This window comes from Pteropus alecto, unplaced genomic scaffold, assembly GCF_000325575.1.
Source record: "Pteropus alecto unplaced genomic scaffold, ASM32557v1 scaffold39, whole genome shotgun sequence".
Taxonomy (NCBI): Eukaryota; Metazoa; Chordata; class Mammalia; order Chiroptera; family Pteropodidae; genus Pteropus; species Pteropus alecto.
In genome coordinates this window covers 3,903,883-3,921,902 of record NW_006443568.1, presented here as the reverse complement: position 1 = coordinate 3,921,902, position 18,020 = coordinate 3,903,883, and the positions used below count along the sequence as shown (strand labels likewise).

The window sequence follows — 18,020 nt, the reverse complement described above, 5'->3', positions numbered from 1 at the left end:
TTAGCCTTGCAGCTTGCACAATCCTGGCCCATGGTAGATGTCCATGGAAAGGCTTAGTTGATGATTTGAGTCTATTCCTCCATCACAGAGCAATTTCCTAGTACAGCTAATTCTTCCTACCCATACCACAAAATCTGTTAGTTAAAAACTCTATGCAACACTATTTATAATAGCCAAGATATGGAACCTAAATGTCCACCAAGAGATGATTGAATAAAGAAGTTATGGTTCATACATACAATAGAATATGACTCAGTGATAAAAAAAAAAAAAAGAAATCCCACCATTCAATGACATAGATGGAACTAGAAGTTATGCTGAGCGAAATAAGTTAGACCGAAAGATAAATGCCATATGATTTCACTAATATGAGGAATCTACGGAACAAAAAGAACAGACTAATCGAAAACAGACTCACAAATATAGAGGACAATCTGGTGATGGCCAGAGGGGAGCGGGTGGGGGGAGGCTAGGAGAAAGAGGTGAAAGGTTAAAGAAGTACAAGTTAGTAGTTGATAAATGGTCACGGAGATGGGAGCACAGCATAGGGACCATAGTCAGCAGTAATGTAATGGTTATGTGAAGAGCCAGAGGGAAGATAGAGTAATCAGGGGGATCATTTCATAAACTATACAAATGTCTAATCAATGTACTGTATACTTGAAACTAATCAAAAAAAATCTTAAAAAAAAAAAACCTCCAGCGGCACACATTTCAATGTAATCAACAAGAAAACTAATATACAGCACTTTTATGTGTCCCTTACATGCGAGGTGTTGTTCTAGGGACTTTCCGCGTGTTAAGTAATTACTTAGTAATGAAACATCTATAATAATTCTACAGAACAGATGTTATTTTAATTATCATCCCATTTTACAGATGAGGACACCAAGTGTTATGAGCTGAGTGGTGTCCTCCACCCAAAATTTATAAGCTGTCGTCCTAACCCCTAGTACCTTAGGATGTGACTACTTGGAGACAGGGCTTTTAAAGAGTGGTTATAAAGGTAAAATGAGGTCATCAGGGTGGGCCCTAATGCAATGCGACTGTTGTCCTATAAGAAGAGGAGATTGGGACACAGACACGCACAGAGAGAAGACTATGTGAAGACAGGGAGAAGACAGCATCTACCAGCTGAGAGAGGCCTCAGAAGGAACCAGCCCTGCTGACTTTGATCTCGGACTTCTAGTCTCCAGAACTGTGAGGAAATAAATCTCTGTTGTTTAAGCCACCCAGTCTGTAGTACCTTTTTGTGGTGGCCCTAGCAAACTAATGCACAAAGGCACAGACTAACTTGCCTAACCCTGCCTTGCCAGACAACATAAACTCAGAATTTGAACCCACGTAGTCTGGTTCTATAGTCTGTTTGGTCTGGGATAATGAAAATGTTCTCTGTGCTGTCCAGTATGGTAGCCACAAGCCACATGTGGCACTTGAAATGTGGCTAATGTAATTAAGAAACTAAAATTTTAATTTACATTAAAACAAAATTAAAAATAAGTAGCCGCATGTGGCTAGTAGTTCCTATACTGATTTTATCTTTATAATGTTTCTAAGTAGCTTGTTTTTTACAGGATCTTCTAGAAACCTCCTCTGTGTGCTCTAAAACACATGCCCTTTATCTTTGTACCCTCCTTCCGCTGTATGTTATAGTGAGCTGGCTAACTTTCCAGAAACCTGTACCCTGGGCCGTGGAGGGTCATTGGCGTTCTGCTCTAAGCATGGGTTTTAGCCAACCAAATGCCAAGCAGCACAAACACTGAGTGACATTTTCAGAACTATTAATATTTCATCAGAAATGATCACTTTTCCTTTAAATACACTATTTTAAAAGGTTTTCTACATTCTTAAGTATAATTTTATTCAGTCTAGATCCTCGGAATTTTCCCCAAAGGAGCACATCTTCAGTTTTATAATGAAAATCAAAGGGGAATGAAGCTTGGATTTCAAAATATAGTCACCATTTCTAGGAACTTAGGCTCCCTGTAAAGAGTAAGGTTGTGAACTGGGCACCTACTGCATGCCAGGCATCTTTCAAACAGTATACCATAAATTCATATTTATTTAGTGCCTACTATGTGCCAGAAATGTGATCTTTATAATAGTTTATTTACACCATTTTACAGAAAATAATGCCTTCTCATCCTTCTGTTTCATCTCAAATGTTACCTTAACTCCTCAAAGAGGACTACCTGGACCACCATCTAATGATGCCACTATTCCCTCCCCCATTTCCTCACTTTGTTGGTGAATTTCCATCAGAGCCCTTATTTCATCTGTAATTACTGCTTATTTAACTTGCTTTGTGAGTTTGTGATCTGTCTCCTTCCACTAGTATATAGGCTCCATGAGAGCAGGGACAAGGCCAGTTTTGTTTACCTTCAGTCTTCCTCAGTGCCCAGCACCTCACCTGACACAGAGGAAGGGCTCCATCAATATTTGGGAAATGAATGAATGAGGACTGGAGAAGTGAGGAAAGTTGGTAAGATCACACAGCTAGGAAGTGGCAGTGTCAGGATTCGACTCTCCATCTACAGGCTGCCGTCTCCGCTAGTCACATCCATTCTTCCTTCCTGCTTTCTTGCTCGTCCTTTTCTGGGGAAATGCTGGAGGCACAACCACTGGCTCCTGGGATCAGAAATCCCTGGCAGGCAGAGGTTCCGTGTCAGTTCTGAGTTTAAGAAGCCCCTTCGGTGAGAGGAGGCGCTCTCTGAACAGCCAACAGCTAACTTAGCCCTTCTCTCTGCACCTTCGCTCCCGGATCCCCACTCCCACCTGTCCGCAGCCCACTCACCCCCGGGATTCCTGAATCCAGTGCAAGAGCGGAGCGGTCTATCTCAGCTTCTGAGAGCGCGAGATTCGGCCTGGGGGGTCTGGATTTGAATTCCAGCTCCCAGCTTCCTAGCGGGGCTCGGACACACCCCTTTACGGCTTTAGGACTCGGTTTCCTTAAATGTAGGACGTTAAGAAACAATGGCACTAACTTCCTGAGCGTGTTTGGATTGAATATGACAACACAGAAACTCTAGTGCTTGGAACAAGGTAAGTGCTTAATAAAATGGCAGTTAGGGGTAAAACCAGGCAACGGAGGGGCTAGGCCCCTGGCAGGCACTGAGGTTTTTGCGAGCGGCAGCGGGCAGGGGTGCGGTGCCCCTGATTTTAAGGAGGGGAGAGCTCTTCCGCGTCCTCCCGGAACCACCCCACCCCCCTCCCACGGGAGGGCCTGGCACACCGAACCCGGGGTGTCCCGCGCACCGAGCCGTTGCGTTTGAAACCTACGGAGGAATTCAGCGCTGAGCGGGAAGGGTGTGAGAGCCACCGGCAAGCCACACTCTCACAAGGGTGTGAGAGCCATCGGCCCAAGCCGCCCCGCTGAGACAGCGCCCTTTTCAGCCGTGGGGACCCTTCTCGGGCCTGGTTCGCAGCCTGGCCGAGGGGCGTGACAGGTGTCTGTTTGGGGCTTCGGCTCCGGGTGGTCTGCGGGCGCTGGACAACGGGCGTATTCCTGCAGGGCGCTGAAGAGGCGACCAGGAGAGGGGAGTGGAGCTGAGCCGGCCAGGGCAGGGCCGTTGGCCCTCGGGTTCGCCGGGGTCCCTGGGAAGGCCCAAGTGAGAGCCTGATGGCGGGCTCCTGTCCCTACGGTGCCTAGCACAGTGCCGGGCCCTCACGCAGTCATCTGTGAGGCTTAGCAGGCGAGAATGGGCTGAGCCCCAGGCGCCACAAGGTGTCAAGGGCGTGTCAGCAACGGGGGCGTGCCAGGGACTGTGGGGAGAGCCAGTCCTCCCCCTCCAGCTATTCCCAGATGTCATTCTGCCCGCCCAGGCGCCTGGTTCCTGAGCTCAGGGGGATTCCAAGGTTACTAAGCTACTGGTTTTTGTTGACTTTTAAATATTTTCTTCTCAGGGAGAGGGGGAGGGGAGCAAAAGTCAGGAACGAACACAAAAAAATAAATCAAAATCAGCTCCCCCTCCCCAAAAAGAACCTGATCTCCATCCACCACTCCCACACAAATCGGAGTCCTCTGAACATAGTCGCCTTGCTGGAGCAATAGTCAGTCAGAACTGACCTGTTTCTGTCCCATCCTCATCTCCCTTTCTGGTGAATGAAGGGTGGTGGTGGATGGTCGCCCTGTCTTCGAGCCCTGGGTGGACAAAGGGGCTTCCGGAAAGAAAGGAGGAGGATGGCCAGTGGGAATGGGCTTCCTTTGTCCTCCACTGCCCTGGTGGCCAAGCGCCCCTCCGCCCTGGGCCCATTCCCCAGATACATCTGGATCCACCAGGACACACCCCAAGACAGCTTAGACAAGACTTGCCATGAAATCTGGAAGAGAGTACAGGGCCTGCCCGAGGCCTTGCAGCCCAGGACCCCAAAGGAGCAGCTCTCTACCTCCATGGCTGGAACTCCAAGAGACAAGAGGCTCAGCTCCCAAGAAGAGTGAGTGTCCTCCCACGTGGCTGGCACCAAGGGAGGAAGGAGGAGAGGTGGTCTGACCGTCTAGGGGGAGGTTTTGGCCCATTGTTCAGTCTAGTTAAACCCTAAAGACTTGATACGTTTTCTCCATCACCTCCCCCCCGCCCTCCGCCTTCAGTTCTTTGACGAATCTTTATAGGACAGTTAATACCTATAAAGTTACCTGGGTGAAAGGCCAAATCAGAGCTGTCTTTCTGCTGCCTCTTCACCAGCCCACTAAGGGGACAGTTCTCATCCTAAAGGCATGTGGATCTGAGGACTTTGAAAAATCACCCTAGCCAGAGCCAAGGGTTAAGTGTCCATGACTTCCCCGAGGGCAACTAGATATTCTCGCCTCCTCCCACCTCCAAAGGCTAGGCATTGGCACAGATAAGTCTGGTGGTTTTAAACCACATCTGGAATTCCCTAATATAGGGAGCAGCTGTCCCATTCAGACTCCACAGAAGCTGCTGCAAGAGCGCACATCAAAATATTTACTGGGAAGTCATTGACATATTCAGAGGACATAATAGAAAATTAAAGTGTGGGGAAATGGCTGGAAATAGCCCATTTCCTGGGTGGGAAATCCTGTGTCTAGGAAACACAGAGCTAAATGATTCTCCGCCAGGGCAAAGTTGGTCAGAAATAGTTGGGGTTGGATATTCACAAGGAGAGGCAGGAAGGACCTCATTAAGGAAAGCAAGTAAATATGCCGTGGTTATCAGTGCCACTGTTGAGCACTCGTTCAATGCTTTGCATCTTCAAAGTGGGTTGCAAACATTAATTAATCCTCCCAGAGTACCTGTGAGACAGGTATTAGTGTCCCCATTTTACAGATGGATTAAGTGTTAATAATTAAGTGCTAATTAAAGACTAAGTGATAATTAAGTGTTGCCTGTTCCAACACATGCTCCAGCTCAGTTCAGAGCTGCTCTGGAGGGGCGGGGGCGCGGGGGAGGGGGTGGCGCATTCAGACAATTATCAGCTGCATCTGGTTTCAGGAATTTCTAGGCAAGCGCTAAGAAGGAAGGCGACATGTAACTGCTACCCAGGTCTGCACTATCTGCTGTCCCTTTTCGGGCTGCAGAGGAAGGTGGAAGGCACTTTGGCTATTAATTGCTCAGCACGACATGGCCAGGATGGGAATGGCCTGGCTACTGCCCCAAATCATGCTGTCTGGTCCACCAGTGGCACTGAGCCCCTCTCCCCATTGCCATCTGCTCTGGGACAGGGCCTTGGCAGGGGGTCTGTGGGGCTGTACTCGGGCTGTCAATGGCCAAGGAGCTGATTGTCCACTTTGTGAACCAGGGTCAGTGGCAATTTCCAGTAGATGGCACCCTCTTGGCCAGGTCACACCAAATTAATGGAGACAGACTCTATTTCCAGTCTGCACTTGGCTGAAAAGTAAACGGGTACACCTTTGGCCAATTGCTTAACTCCATTTGGCCTTGATTTTCTCATCTGCAAATTGAAGATGATATGCCCTGCCTTGTCCACCTCAGAGTTGATAATGAGGATCAAATGTGATGGGAAACGGGAGACTGAAAGCTGTGTTATGCAAATGAGGCTTTCCATAAATATAATTCTCAGGGTTTGGGTTTGTTGTTGTTGGCTTCAATCTAGGATTTTCACATTATGCTCATAGACCCTAGGGTGCTTTCGGGGGTCACCCTGGAGTCAAGTGGCCTGGTGGCTGGGCCCCAATCCCTACTTCAGCCAGAGCTGTTGTTCTGCTTTTATGGGTTTTACTTATTGGAGTGCTGAGTAAAGGCTGCTTTGAAAAAAGGGTTCTGCTACTGAGAAAAGAGCTGGGAAACCACTGACTTAGATGAATACATGATATCATAATTGTGTAGATATCAACCAAGTAGAACACAATGAGCTTATTCTTGAAGTAAAGGCAGCTGTGATGGTGGAGTCAGATAACTCTGGTTGCAGATCACATTTCAGCCCTGTGCCAGTTGTGGGATTTATTTAACTCATGTGAGCTTCAGTTTCCTCATCGGCTGAATGGAGATGATTACTATGGGGTTTTGGAGATGATTAAATGAGATATTTAAACATTCCTAGGTAATATCTAGGATTTGTAAAAATTCCTGATAATGATGATGATGATAATGATGATGATGAAGATTTATTTAAGCCCTACAGTTATTACACAGGGTAGGTACTATTTTAAACTCCCTCTCTTTTTACTTTTTATTAATCAAATTTTCAAACGCATCAAATAGAACAGTATAGTGGATGTCTATGTGTCTGTCACTGAGTTTTATTCATTATCAAACGTGTGCCATTTTTGTTTCAGTTCCTCCCTCTCCTGTTTTTAAACGAAATCCTTTTGCACACAAGGTAACAGGTTTGGAGGGGTTAATTTCTTTGCCTGAGGCTCTATAGTTAGGAGGTGGTAGAGTTTCTGAAAGCAAACCCAGGACCATCTTAGCCACTATGTGATAGTGTTGGCTATCTTCTCCTGAAAATTGAGGCATCTTTTTGGATAGTCAAAATATTTGGCAGTCCCATATGCTCAATGATCACACGTGGATAACAGATTTCAAATCCAGGGAGCTGTTCAGCGTGTTTCTGGGATGGCTTAAAGCCCACAAGATCCCTCTCAACTAATCTTTCCCCTGCTTCATTTGTAGACCTGGTTCTGTGATGTTTTCTACTATGGGACAGCTAATAAGTACCTTCAGAACTGTTCTCCAGAAATTTTTTCTTGACTGTATCCCTACATATCTTAGAAACCCAGACATCTCAAGTTTGAAAGGGATCTTGGAGGCCATCTTTTGCTGCTTGTATCCCTCCTCGGCATCCTTGCCAAGTGGTTATTCACTTGTACACTTTCTTAGACCGGGAGCTCACCCCATCTTAAAGTAGTCCCTTCCCTTGTTATGGACCCTGTCAAAAGACCACTTCTTTCCTATACTGAAATATGTCTGTATCAGACTAATATCTATTGATCTGGATTCGGCCCTTAGGGCTATAAACTAAGTCTACTCCTTCTTTCTCTCAATAGCTCTTTCTATATTAAAAGATGGCAACAATATTCTTCCTAGGATTTCTTGTTTCTATAAGCTGAATACCTCTGGTTTTCTAAGTTTCCCCTCATGTGTCAACTTGGTCATTTTCCTCCCCACACTGCTAGTCTTTGTGGCAACACAGCAACCAGAACCAAACGCAGTAATCCAGGTATGATCCAATCTGTGCAGACTAGATCCTTCTTGTTGATAGTCTGCATTCGTGGTAATGGTGATTAATGCCACGTTTCCTTTTCTCTCCAAGCCAACTGCACTCCGTGGTCACATTTTGAGTTCATTCATTCACTCATTCATTCAGTTATTCAGTCAACAAATAATTATTAAGCATGTACTATATGCCTGGAACTGTGCTAAGAGCTAGTGGTATAGAGCTGTGAACTAGGTAGGGCCCTGCCTTCCTGCAAGGTACATTCAAATAAAGGAGAAAAAAAGAAAGCAGATAAATAAAGATAATGAAAGCTTCAGAATGTGAAAAGAGCTGGTATTCTAGTTGGAGGAAACCAATAATAAACACATAAAAATAAACCAGATAATTTCAAGTAGCAATGAGTAGTGCTCTGATAGAAGTAAAACCGAGTAAAGTATTAGGGGAGAGTGTCTTTAGATGTGGTGGTCAGGGAACGAGTCTCTGACTAGAGGCTGTCATTTGAGTCAAGACCTGAATACCGAGAAGGAGCCAGCCAGGTGAAGATTTGGGGAAGGATATCCTTCCTTGAGGTGAGAGTGGCTTGGAGGGGGACAGCATGGCTAGGGTGCATTGAGCGATGAGACATGGGACAAGGTGATATCAGAGGCAGGCAGGCTTGCTCTTTAAAAGCCTGGAAGATCACTGTAGGGAGTTCAGATTTGATTCTCCATGTTATGGATACCCTTAGAGGTTTGGGAGAAGGGGTTATAATGTGATCATATTCGCTAATTTTTAAAGATCTCTCCAGCCACTGTGTGGAGATGGTTCGTAGGCAAGTGAGAGGAGTTGGGAAACCTCTGGGAAGATGTTGCAGTAATAGTCCAGGGGAGGCATGACGGTGGGGGTGCCTGGATCAGAGAGATTGCAGTGGGGATGGAAAAAGTGGGGGATTCAGTGTGTATTTTGAAAGAAGCCAACAAGCCTTCTCATGGTTTGGGGCACACAGAGACATTAAGGCTGACTTGAGGGTTTTGGCTTGAGCCACTAGTTGGATGGTGGTGCCATTTACAAAGGCGGGGAAGAAACAGGAAGAAGTTGGCTTTTGGAAAGAAATCAATAGTTCTGTCTAGTGTCAATTAATCTCTACGATCACGTTCAGTTATCTTTTAATTAGTCTTAAATTTGGGCTTGGAGAATTGTGGCCAGCCACTTACCAACTCACATTCTGGGATCACTTACCCATTCGTTTCCCTCATCACTACAACTGCATAGCCTCAGCTGGGGGCTTTGGATTTACTGTTGATTCCATTGCCCCGACTGTGAAGCAGCATTTGTTCATTCCATCATTTATGGATTCATTCAACAAACACGCACAGTTGCCTTCTTGGTGCCAGGCAACAAACCAATCCTTTGCGCTGCTGGTGTTTAAACAATTGGATGAATTCTACTTTTCTGGAAAAGTTACTTGGAATATATCCCCACTCTTATTATTATTTTTTTAAAAAGCCTTGAAACTTGGTGATGGGAGTGATAAAGACAAGACTCAGTTGGAAATTCACACTGATGCCCTAGAGCCGACGCCAGCTCTGAAGACCTTTGGAGTTTGATGCTCTAGGCTCCTGTTTTCTCCCCTTTCAGGCATGAAACACCTCTCCGAGAATCTGAGGGGAGGTGCTATGCACCCTTTTGCCTGAAACACATCCTCACCTCAACTCAACATTTTGTGAATGACTCAGAGACCCCCAGCGCCCAAGTTGGAATCCTTTTCTCCTGGACCCAACATTTAAGTGTCTTCTTCCCTTGAGCTTCCCAGGGCTGGGTTTCAGCCTCTGTTATGACCCTAATCACATCAATACATCCCCATCCTGGTTGTCAAGTGAATAAGTGAATGAAATGGTGCCGGCAGACAGAGGTCCAAGGCCCCCTGACCCTTCCCTCCTCCAGTCTCCTTATACTACTGCAGTTGCCTTCATGATGGTCTTTGACTCCTGTGCCCCCAGCTTGTCTCTCTTCTGCCATCTTCACAACATCTCATCTTGATGCATCTGGTTCCTTTTCCTCCCAGATGCACCTACCCCTTCATCTTCCTGAAGCACATCAACGGTGCTGCTCAGGCATCTTCCATGCTTCCTCATGGTCTTCTGAACCCTTTGATTTGTTTCAAGGGTCTCGGTAGTTGACCCTGCCTACATCTCTAGGTGCGCATCTTGCTGATCTTCCCCACACTCTATAAACCAAGATGAGCAACCAGCAGGTGCACATATCCTCACCTTTGCTCAGGTTATTCTACTAGTAGGAATGCCTTTCTTCCATAACTCTATTGAAATGCTACCCATCCTTAAAGACCTAGAATAAATGTGTCATCCTCCGAATTCTTCACTGTTTACCCTATTCAACATTCCTTCCTCCTCTTCCGTGTCTCTCTTTTTAATTTAAATTAGCTATTATATCCTCTCTTTCCTAAGAATATAAAGGCGATAACAATATCAATATTAGATAATGATAAAACGAGGAGACAGGTTATTTAGAATCCCAGCATACTTCCTAGTTGTAACCAAGTTACTCAGATGTTCTATGCCCCATTTTCCTCATCTGAAAAATGGAAAAGGTCATAGCAACAGCCTTAAAGGGTTATTGTGGGGGTTAATGAATAAGATATGCAAAGCTCACACAGCACCTGGTATAAGGTAAGGATCCCAAGTTCCTCATCACTATCATCGTTGTCACCATCATCACCATCATTATAGTTATTATCAGGGGTAAAATGACAGGGGTTAAGTATCGAGAATGGTAGCGGGGAGAGGAGATTTGTATACCAGAAAACCCAAGCTAAGGGAAACTACTCAGCTGAGGACAGCATTTTGCTTTGAAATTCTTGGCAACTAGGGCAAAAGGGGAACATAACAGTTGGTTTCCATAACTCATGTTATCCAATAAGAGAAAGCAGGTGAGCTCATCAGGAGAGACAAAACACTTTCCTAGCTCTGAGGACCAGGTGGAAAGGTAAGGGTGATAAACAAGCTCTTGAGTTGACCATTGGCCGGAGGGGTGGACACAACATCCCAACTGGATTTGTTGGCACAGTTCTGGCATGAGATTTCTGATGGGGTGGTCACCGGGCATGTTTTGTACACTGCCTAGTGGCAACAGTCCTCCTCCCCCACTTGACCATGGCTCCTTAAGGGCAAGGGCTGTGTCTTACTCATCTGCGTCTCCCCGGCACCCAGCTGAGTTCCTGGCACTTGGCGGCTATGCAGTGTATATGAATGAATAAGGAAGTGAATGATAGATGAACCATAAAAACGCCACTGCAAGGAGGATGAGCAAGGCCCAGAGGTGGCCAGGATCCAAGCGAGGAGTCACGATCATCAGAGGAAGAATTGAGTGATACAGGGACAGAAAATCAATGAGCCAAGACATTGTAGATTTTTTTCCCCTTCCTTCTGCCTTAAGCGGCAGAGAATGGAACTAACATTTTCTTGAGCACCTAATATACTCCAGGTTCTGTGTTTTTAGTTTCTGTTTATCTTATTGTCTTAGCAACCATTTCCAGGAGATGGTTGATATTACTCACCTTTTACAGATATGGAGGCCAAGGCTCAGAGAAGTTAGGCTACTTGCCCAGAGTCATCCAGCTCAAAGAGGACACAGTTGAACCCTGTGGGGCTTCAAGGCTAGAGCTCTTTTCCAGACACCAGGAGCCCATAAGAATAGCCCTTCCGGGTCTGCTTAGCACCGGCCCCGCGAGCAGTGAAGGGAAGATGAATCGTGATTAACATCCCGCTTCCCGTGTCCCCCTTTTTAATTTAATTTTATGGTTTCGGGAGTTGTGTCGCAGGTTGTGAGAGCCTGCAGAGATGGGCCACCAGTGGTTTGGTTTAATCCCCTTTCTAATATCTTTGTTGCAACGTTCTTTCCAATTCAGTTCCCAAGTCACATTTAAAAAAAAATACCTCTTCCTTAGGGTAAACCTTCTCTTATTAAACAGATTCAAATGAAAAGTTTTAAAGATAATTTGAACAATAAGAATCACTCTGTAGCTCCCAGCCGAACCTCCTTTATTGCTGTATTTATTCCTCTGTTATTTCCTTTCTCATTCCTCAGCTCACTGAATCCCTCATCCCCCTGCCAACCCTTCCACTCCCTGGCCAAAATCACACCAGCATCCTGTTATTTCAACTTCTCCTTTTCCCTCCGTGGGGATGGAGACTCAGGGAAGAGGTGGGTGGCAGGTGTCTCACTTCCATCTGCCAGTCTGCCTTCTCAGGCTGTCCCATTTCTCATAAAGGACAGGCATGGAGAAGCTTGAAAGTGTCTGGAGGGAAATTTGCACTTGGCTGGGAGCCTCCAAGTGCTTTGTGTGCATGAAAACCTCGGGAATGCCGGGCCGAAGGGAAAGGAGAGATACTAGCTCAGAATGCAGATGCCTGGGCCCCTTTCTGAACTCGCATTTCCCCAAGAGTCCCCAAGAATCTGCATTTGAAACACGCACTGCAGGTGATTCCTTGTGCATATGTGTAGAGAGTTCTTTGATACTTTGGGGGATCAAAGATGACGGAACTTCAGGCTTAAAAGGGATATGGCAGCGTTGAGAAGGAAGTGCTCCAAAGGAAAGCATGAAGGAAGGAGACTGACCTTTACTGGACTGTAAGTGTATGCCAGGGACATTATGAAAAATGACTCGACTCTATACGAAGACCTTTGCTAGGAAATGAGAGGGACACGAAGTCCAGGCTTGGAGTTCGGGCAGCTGAGGGCTCTCACAGTGTTCCCTCCTTTAACCCCGACCCCCACCCCGGGTCACCATCCCCATGAGGTTTTGGTGTCTTCCCCAACTTTCCACGCCTAGCCAGCCCAGCCCCGGGCCGTGAGGGGTCAGCGGGGCCAAGCCTGCAGCAGGCTGGGCTCTCCGGCACCACACGGCCTCTCAGTCGGAGCTGCTAACATTTGCATAGCGCTGTTACAGTTTACCAAGTGCTTTCACATTCATCATCCCACTTAATCCTCACGGCAGCCTGTAGAGTGGAGGAGGGGTGGTCCGGGCGGGGAGGCCTGAGCTTTCTAAAGGCCCTCTGCCCAGACTCCCTGCCCGCAACCAGAGAGGTCCCAGCAGACAGAGCTCCAAGTACCTTTGGGACACAGGTGCACAGCCCTAGGATGGCAACTGAATCTGCAGCTCCCGTCAGTTGCCCTTTCCACGCCCCAAATGAAAAAAACTCGCCCAGTTCTCTCAGATTGTGATGGAATCCGCCTTCCATCCCTGGTTCCTTTTCTTCCTGCTAATTTTCTACAAGGCTTTTGTTGGGGTGTGTTTGTATGTGCGCACACATAGGTGCATATGGACGACTGTGGGGGTGTATGCATAGCTATGCTGAGTGTATGCGTGTGTGTCATGTCTGTGGTATTTGCAGCATGTGTGTGCATGGCTGCGCTGCATGTGTGTGCACGGATGTGGTATACGTTTGTGAGTGTGGTATGTGTGTACATGGGTTGGTGTGTGTGCATGGGTGTGGTGTGTGTATGGGGAGGGGGACCCAGGGCAGTTCAGTGAATAATAGATCTGGAGGAGAAGAAAGGAGGAGGAAGACATAAGGTAGCTTTGACAGAGATGGCTGTATCCTTTCTCTCCACAATGGGCGGGGGCCACCCCAGGTGCTGTGACATAGGTACCAGGGGCAATAGAAGTTAGGTCCCTCCTCTGCATGCAGATAGGAAGATCCAGGAATGTCCACTAGCCTGGGTTAAAGTGAAGGTGAGGGCCCACTGGGGGGCCGGTGCCAAGCTGGACGCCGGAGCCTCTGCCCCCCCATGATGAAGGCCTCCCCTTGTCTGGGGCCCTTTGGTGCCTCTTTGCTCCCCCCACTCACAGCCAGGGCTCCTTCAACTCTCTGAGTGGGACACCCACCTGTTCACCAAGTTCTGCCTTCTGCTCGTCTTGTCCTCCTAGTTCCTGGCTGGCTCTTGGCCTTGGCTCTCCTACAACTGCGACTCAGAGAAGGGAAGTGAATTAAGATCACCCCATCAGAAAGGGCAAAGCGGGGTTTGAATGCAGCTCTCCAGAAGTGGGAGTAGAGTCTTGGAACCACGTGGACTTGGGACCCAATCCTGCTCCAACACATATTTTCTTGGACGAACTTGAATTTATGGTTCATATTTCCTGAGCTTCGGTTTCTTCTTCCTAAATTGGGAATAAAGGTGTTACCTATGCCTCATGGTCGTGGAGTCAAGTGCCAAGTATAATTCCTGGCACCTAGCAGACAGAGCACAGGTCCCAGCTCAGGCCTCAGTACCATCTTGTCACTCCTCTGGACCATTTGATCCCTGGGGAAAATCAGAGCCTGACACTTCCCTGCTGAAATCCCTCCAATGGCTTCCCTGTTCCTTTAGAATAAAATCCTTCAGCATCACTCTAAGACCTGGCAGGTTCTGACTCTTACCATCTCTAACCTCTCCTCCTGTGAATCCCCCCCCCCCAATTAATGTACCCCACCTTCTTGATCATAGTCTTGCCTACCCTATGACCTTCGCACATGTTGTTCACTATTTCTAGAAAGCTCTTCCTTGCATTCTTTACCTCGTTAATGCTTATTATCCATTAGGCCCCAGCTTAAATAACACTTCCTCAGAAAGCCCTTTCTCACCCTTCTAAGTTAGGTGTGTACCCCTGGTATTCTTACACATAGCATTTCACTTGGGTTTTCCGAGCAGAGTAACCTAGTGATTAAGAGAATGGCTTCTGAGCAAGATTGGCTCAGTTCGCCACTTTGTCCCATTTTAATTCTATGATCTTGGGAAAACTCCCTAACTTCTTTGTCCCTTGGCTTCTTCATTTTTAAAACCAGAATAATCGCATCTCTCTGTGTCAGTTAGCTTTTGATATACAGCAATCCACTGCAAAGCTTAGTGGGTCAAAACAACAACTGTTTACTTAGCTCCCATTCCTGCAGCTCAGCCGAGTGGTTCTTCTGGTGGGGGCCGGGCTTGGCTGGGCCTGGCTCACACTCACCCAACGTCTGCAGTCAGCTGGGTCTGGCCAACTGCTGGCCAAGGACCCTGGGGTTTTCCTCTGTGGGGTGTGTCATCCTCCAGTGGGCTCTCCTGGGTTCATTCACGTGGAGGTGGCTGAGTCCCAAGACCAACAAGAGATTAAGTCAGCCCTAATACCCAAGCGCTTTGCTTTATTACTTGAATCAAGATGGGTGAGAATTATCAAAGGCCATGGATACCGGAAGACAAAGATGTGATAACACGGGGGCTGTTACTGTAATCAGTCTACCCACTACCCCACTGGGGCTGTTGTGGGATTAAGATGAGAATCTGCATGGGAAATGCTTAGCACAGTGCCTGGCTAGCTCCTTAGGACTCCATAAAGGCTGATCCTTCTTCCTATTTTGTGAGCTGGGGCCTGAGGCAGCTTGCTTAAGGTCTGGCCTCCATTAAGCAGTGGGGATTTGAATCCAGTTTCTGCCTTCTTCCAGAGATTAAGCTCTTAGTCACTATGTTCTGCTGTCTCACCCACGCAGACACGTAGAGAAGTCAGAATCTCCCGCACAGTCACGTAGTCAGTCTGCGGATGGACCGCCATTCAAGCCCAGGTCTGTGCGGGACCATGAGCCCTTCCCTCACCTTACTATTCAATCAGCCATGTTACCTGGGCACTGGGCCTGGATACCCAGTTTGTGGATGGTCTGAAATGCCATAGCGAGAAGAAAATGTTTGTTTTGATGTCCTCTTCCAGCACTAACAATTTTCTGCTTGCATTTTTCTGTTGTTTGGCTCAGATGAATAGCAGTTTTCGTCTTTGCTCTGTGTTATCATGTACACAGAACTGCTGTCGGGGAGCTAACAGCATGCTTGCTTAGTCATTATTCTGGGAAGGGGTGCCAGCCAGTCAATAGCCTTTATTTTTACATAACTCTGTACACTGCAAATGCAGAAATAGTGCACAGCAGCCACGTACAGCGCTGCCATCAGACACCTATCATTTCTGGAGGTGGGCAAAACAGAGGTGGTGGCAACAGTGGGAGCCACAGCACCAATCCTGACTCTCGTTTCCTTCGTCAGTGCTTGTGAGCTGGGTTAACCTCCTTGAATGATTCACTACGATAGTCTGTGGCAGATTTTATGGTTTTTACCAACTCAAAGAAAAAAGCAAATAGCACGAGAGAAGTGCCAAGATCGGCAAAACTTCTTAGGAAGAGAGAAAGATAGATTCCAGGAAATGCAGGAGAGCAGGCTTGATGTTGAACCCAGCAAAGTCGTAGGGAGAATGAAAAATCTTTATGTGAGTCCCAACGCGGTTGCTATGAGGCGGGCGGGTTCTGTGTGGGGTCCGCCAGGGCATTGACTGCCTTGTAGAGATGGGGCATTCTTAGGACCAGGCTTAGTACGATGGTTAGGGAATGGCTCACAGGGATGCCACACCAGAGGTGGGACATGAGACAAGAGGACAAAAAATAGAATCGAAGCCAGACAGGTTATAACTAGCGCAAGGAGTTGGGTAGTATGGCAACAGAGCTCTTGAAATCAATAGCTCTGGAAATGGACAAGGGTAAAGTCAAGTTCATAGACTAGTTCATTCATTTATTCAACAAATTCTGAGCTGGAGTTATAGATCAAGCACTGTTCTAGTCTCTAAGGTCTTTATGATGAATGACTTACAGCTCTTGCCCTCAGGGAGGATATGTTGTTGTGGAGAGTAAAGACTTTAGAAAGATTCTGTATGGTGGTGAGAAACACTAAGAGGAAAATAAACAGATGGATGGAGCAGACAGTGCCTAGTAAGGCAGGGAGGGGTGACAAAAGAACAGGAAAGGCTACATGAGAGTATGAAACTTGAACCGAGGTGTGAATGATGAGAAAGAGCCAGTCAAGGAATGATCTGGCATTCCATAAGACGTGCAAAGGCCCTGGGGCTGGAATAAACTTGGCATGTCAAAGAATATTTATAAGGCTGGAGTGGCTGGAAGAAGTGGAAGTGGAAGCAGGAGGGGGTGACAGGGCCATTTTGCATGGTGCCCTGGGGGGCAGAAAAGAGTTTAGATTTTATACTATGTGTAATGAGAATCTATAGGAGGGTTTAAATGGGGAACTGGTTTGATCTGAGTTCCAAGAGTGTCCTAGCTTTGTAGATATGCATTTTTCTAGAACAGGCAAGAACAGAGGAATCTTGTTTTCCTGGGGGTGGAGGGAGCAGGTCAGGAGACCCTTGATCAGGGACTTTAAGTGCACTGAATGTTGATTGCAACAAGGTGTTAGACAAAGGCTGCCTTGGAGAAGTGGTGATAGGATGATAGTGACTGAAATGATTGATTTATTCCCTCAAAGTGTTGATCCAGGATTACTGTCAGGCTGCAGGGAGGATCTCCAGCAGTGTCTCTGAGGCTCAGGCCCTGGACTGTCTCCCGTTCAACATTTCTATCCACAAGTTAGCGGGAGACCCAGAAGACGTACTCACCAGACATGCAGCTGATGTGGAGCTGTCAGGGACAGCTAAAGCCACGGATGACAGTCTCAGGATTCACTGCAATGATCCTCTGTGAGCCCAGCGATATCCCTGACTGCATTCAGATTGGGGAACAAAGCCCAGCCTCAGAGCGAGCAGGGAGATCTCAGTGGGTGATGGCCCCGGACAGGAAGCCCGGTTGGGTGGGAGGAGGTGGTGACGGCAGCCAGACCCGTCCACATCCTCACACCAGCCTCTCTACTTTCTCCATTACAAGGTTCTTAGCCTCTTTCAGGCTCACTTTTCCCATTTGTAAGGTAGAGATGATACTGTCTTCTGCCCAGGGTTGTGGAGAGGATTACCTTCGAGCTGGCTTCCTGTTTGGCCTGTGGTGGATTCGCGACAGATACAAGGAAACAGGAGTTTGTGGAGGCCGTCCTGGAAGGGCCAGGCGCTCTGGGCAGTCTTTCAGGGCACACGGAAGACCCACAGCCAGGGTGGCCCCTTTGTTTTTGGCACTGCACCGTCCCTTCTGGTAATGCCAGCTTCCTAGAGGCCCAGTGAGCCCTGTGATGTGTCTGGAGGAGAATGAGGAGTATAAGCAGGTGTTCACACACGGCTCTGGCTGGGTTCTGCCAGCCTGGTACCCTGGTGGGGGAGGGGTGGGAGCATGCTTTCAGATGTTGAGAAGGGACCTCCTGTGGGGTTTTTTTTAGTACAGGGACTTAGGGCTCTGTGGATCTTTTATAAATTGCTTTAAGTTCTCCTTGGAGCTGGTACTTTAAAGGATTCAGTGATGAGACTTTTCTGTGTAACGTTTTTATTAAAAAAAAAAAAACAGAAACCAAACACAAAAGTAGAGCGAACAGTGTGTGATGAACCCATGTACCCATCCCCCAGCTGTAGTGATGATCACCACAGGGCCCATCTCGTTTCAGCCATCGCCCTCTCCCCTCTCCTC

The 18,020-nt window shown here is 47.3% G+C and overlaps 1 protein-coding gene across 1 annotated transcript in view; it reads left to right on the top strand.

Moving 5' to 3' along the window:
- Positions 1 to 4,102: 4,102 nt before the first annotated feature.
- The window catches only part of CUNH1orf94 (chromosome unknown C1orf94 homolog), a 35,726-nt gene continuing 21,808 nt past the window's right edge, over positions 4,103 to 18,020 (top strand). Inside the window, exon 1 of the mRNA XM_006924265.1 lies at positions 4,103 to 4,434. Within this exon, the coding sequence (XP_006924327.1) occupies positions 4,103 to 4,434 (332 nt within the window). The remainder of the gene's footprint in view (positions 4,435 to 18,020) is intronic.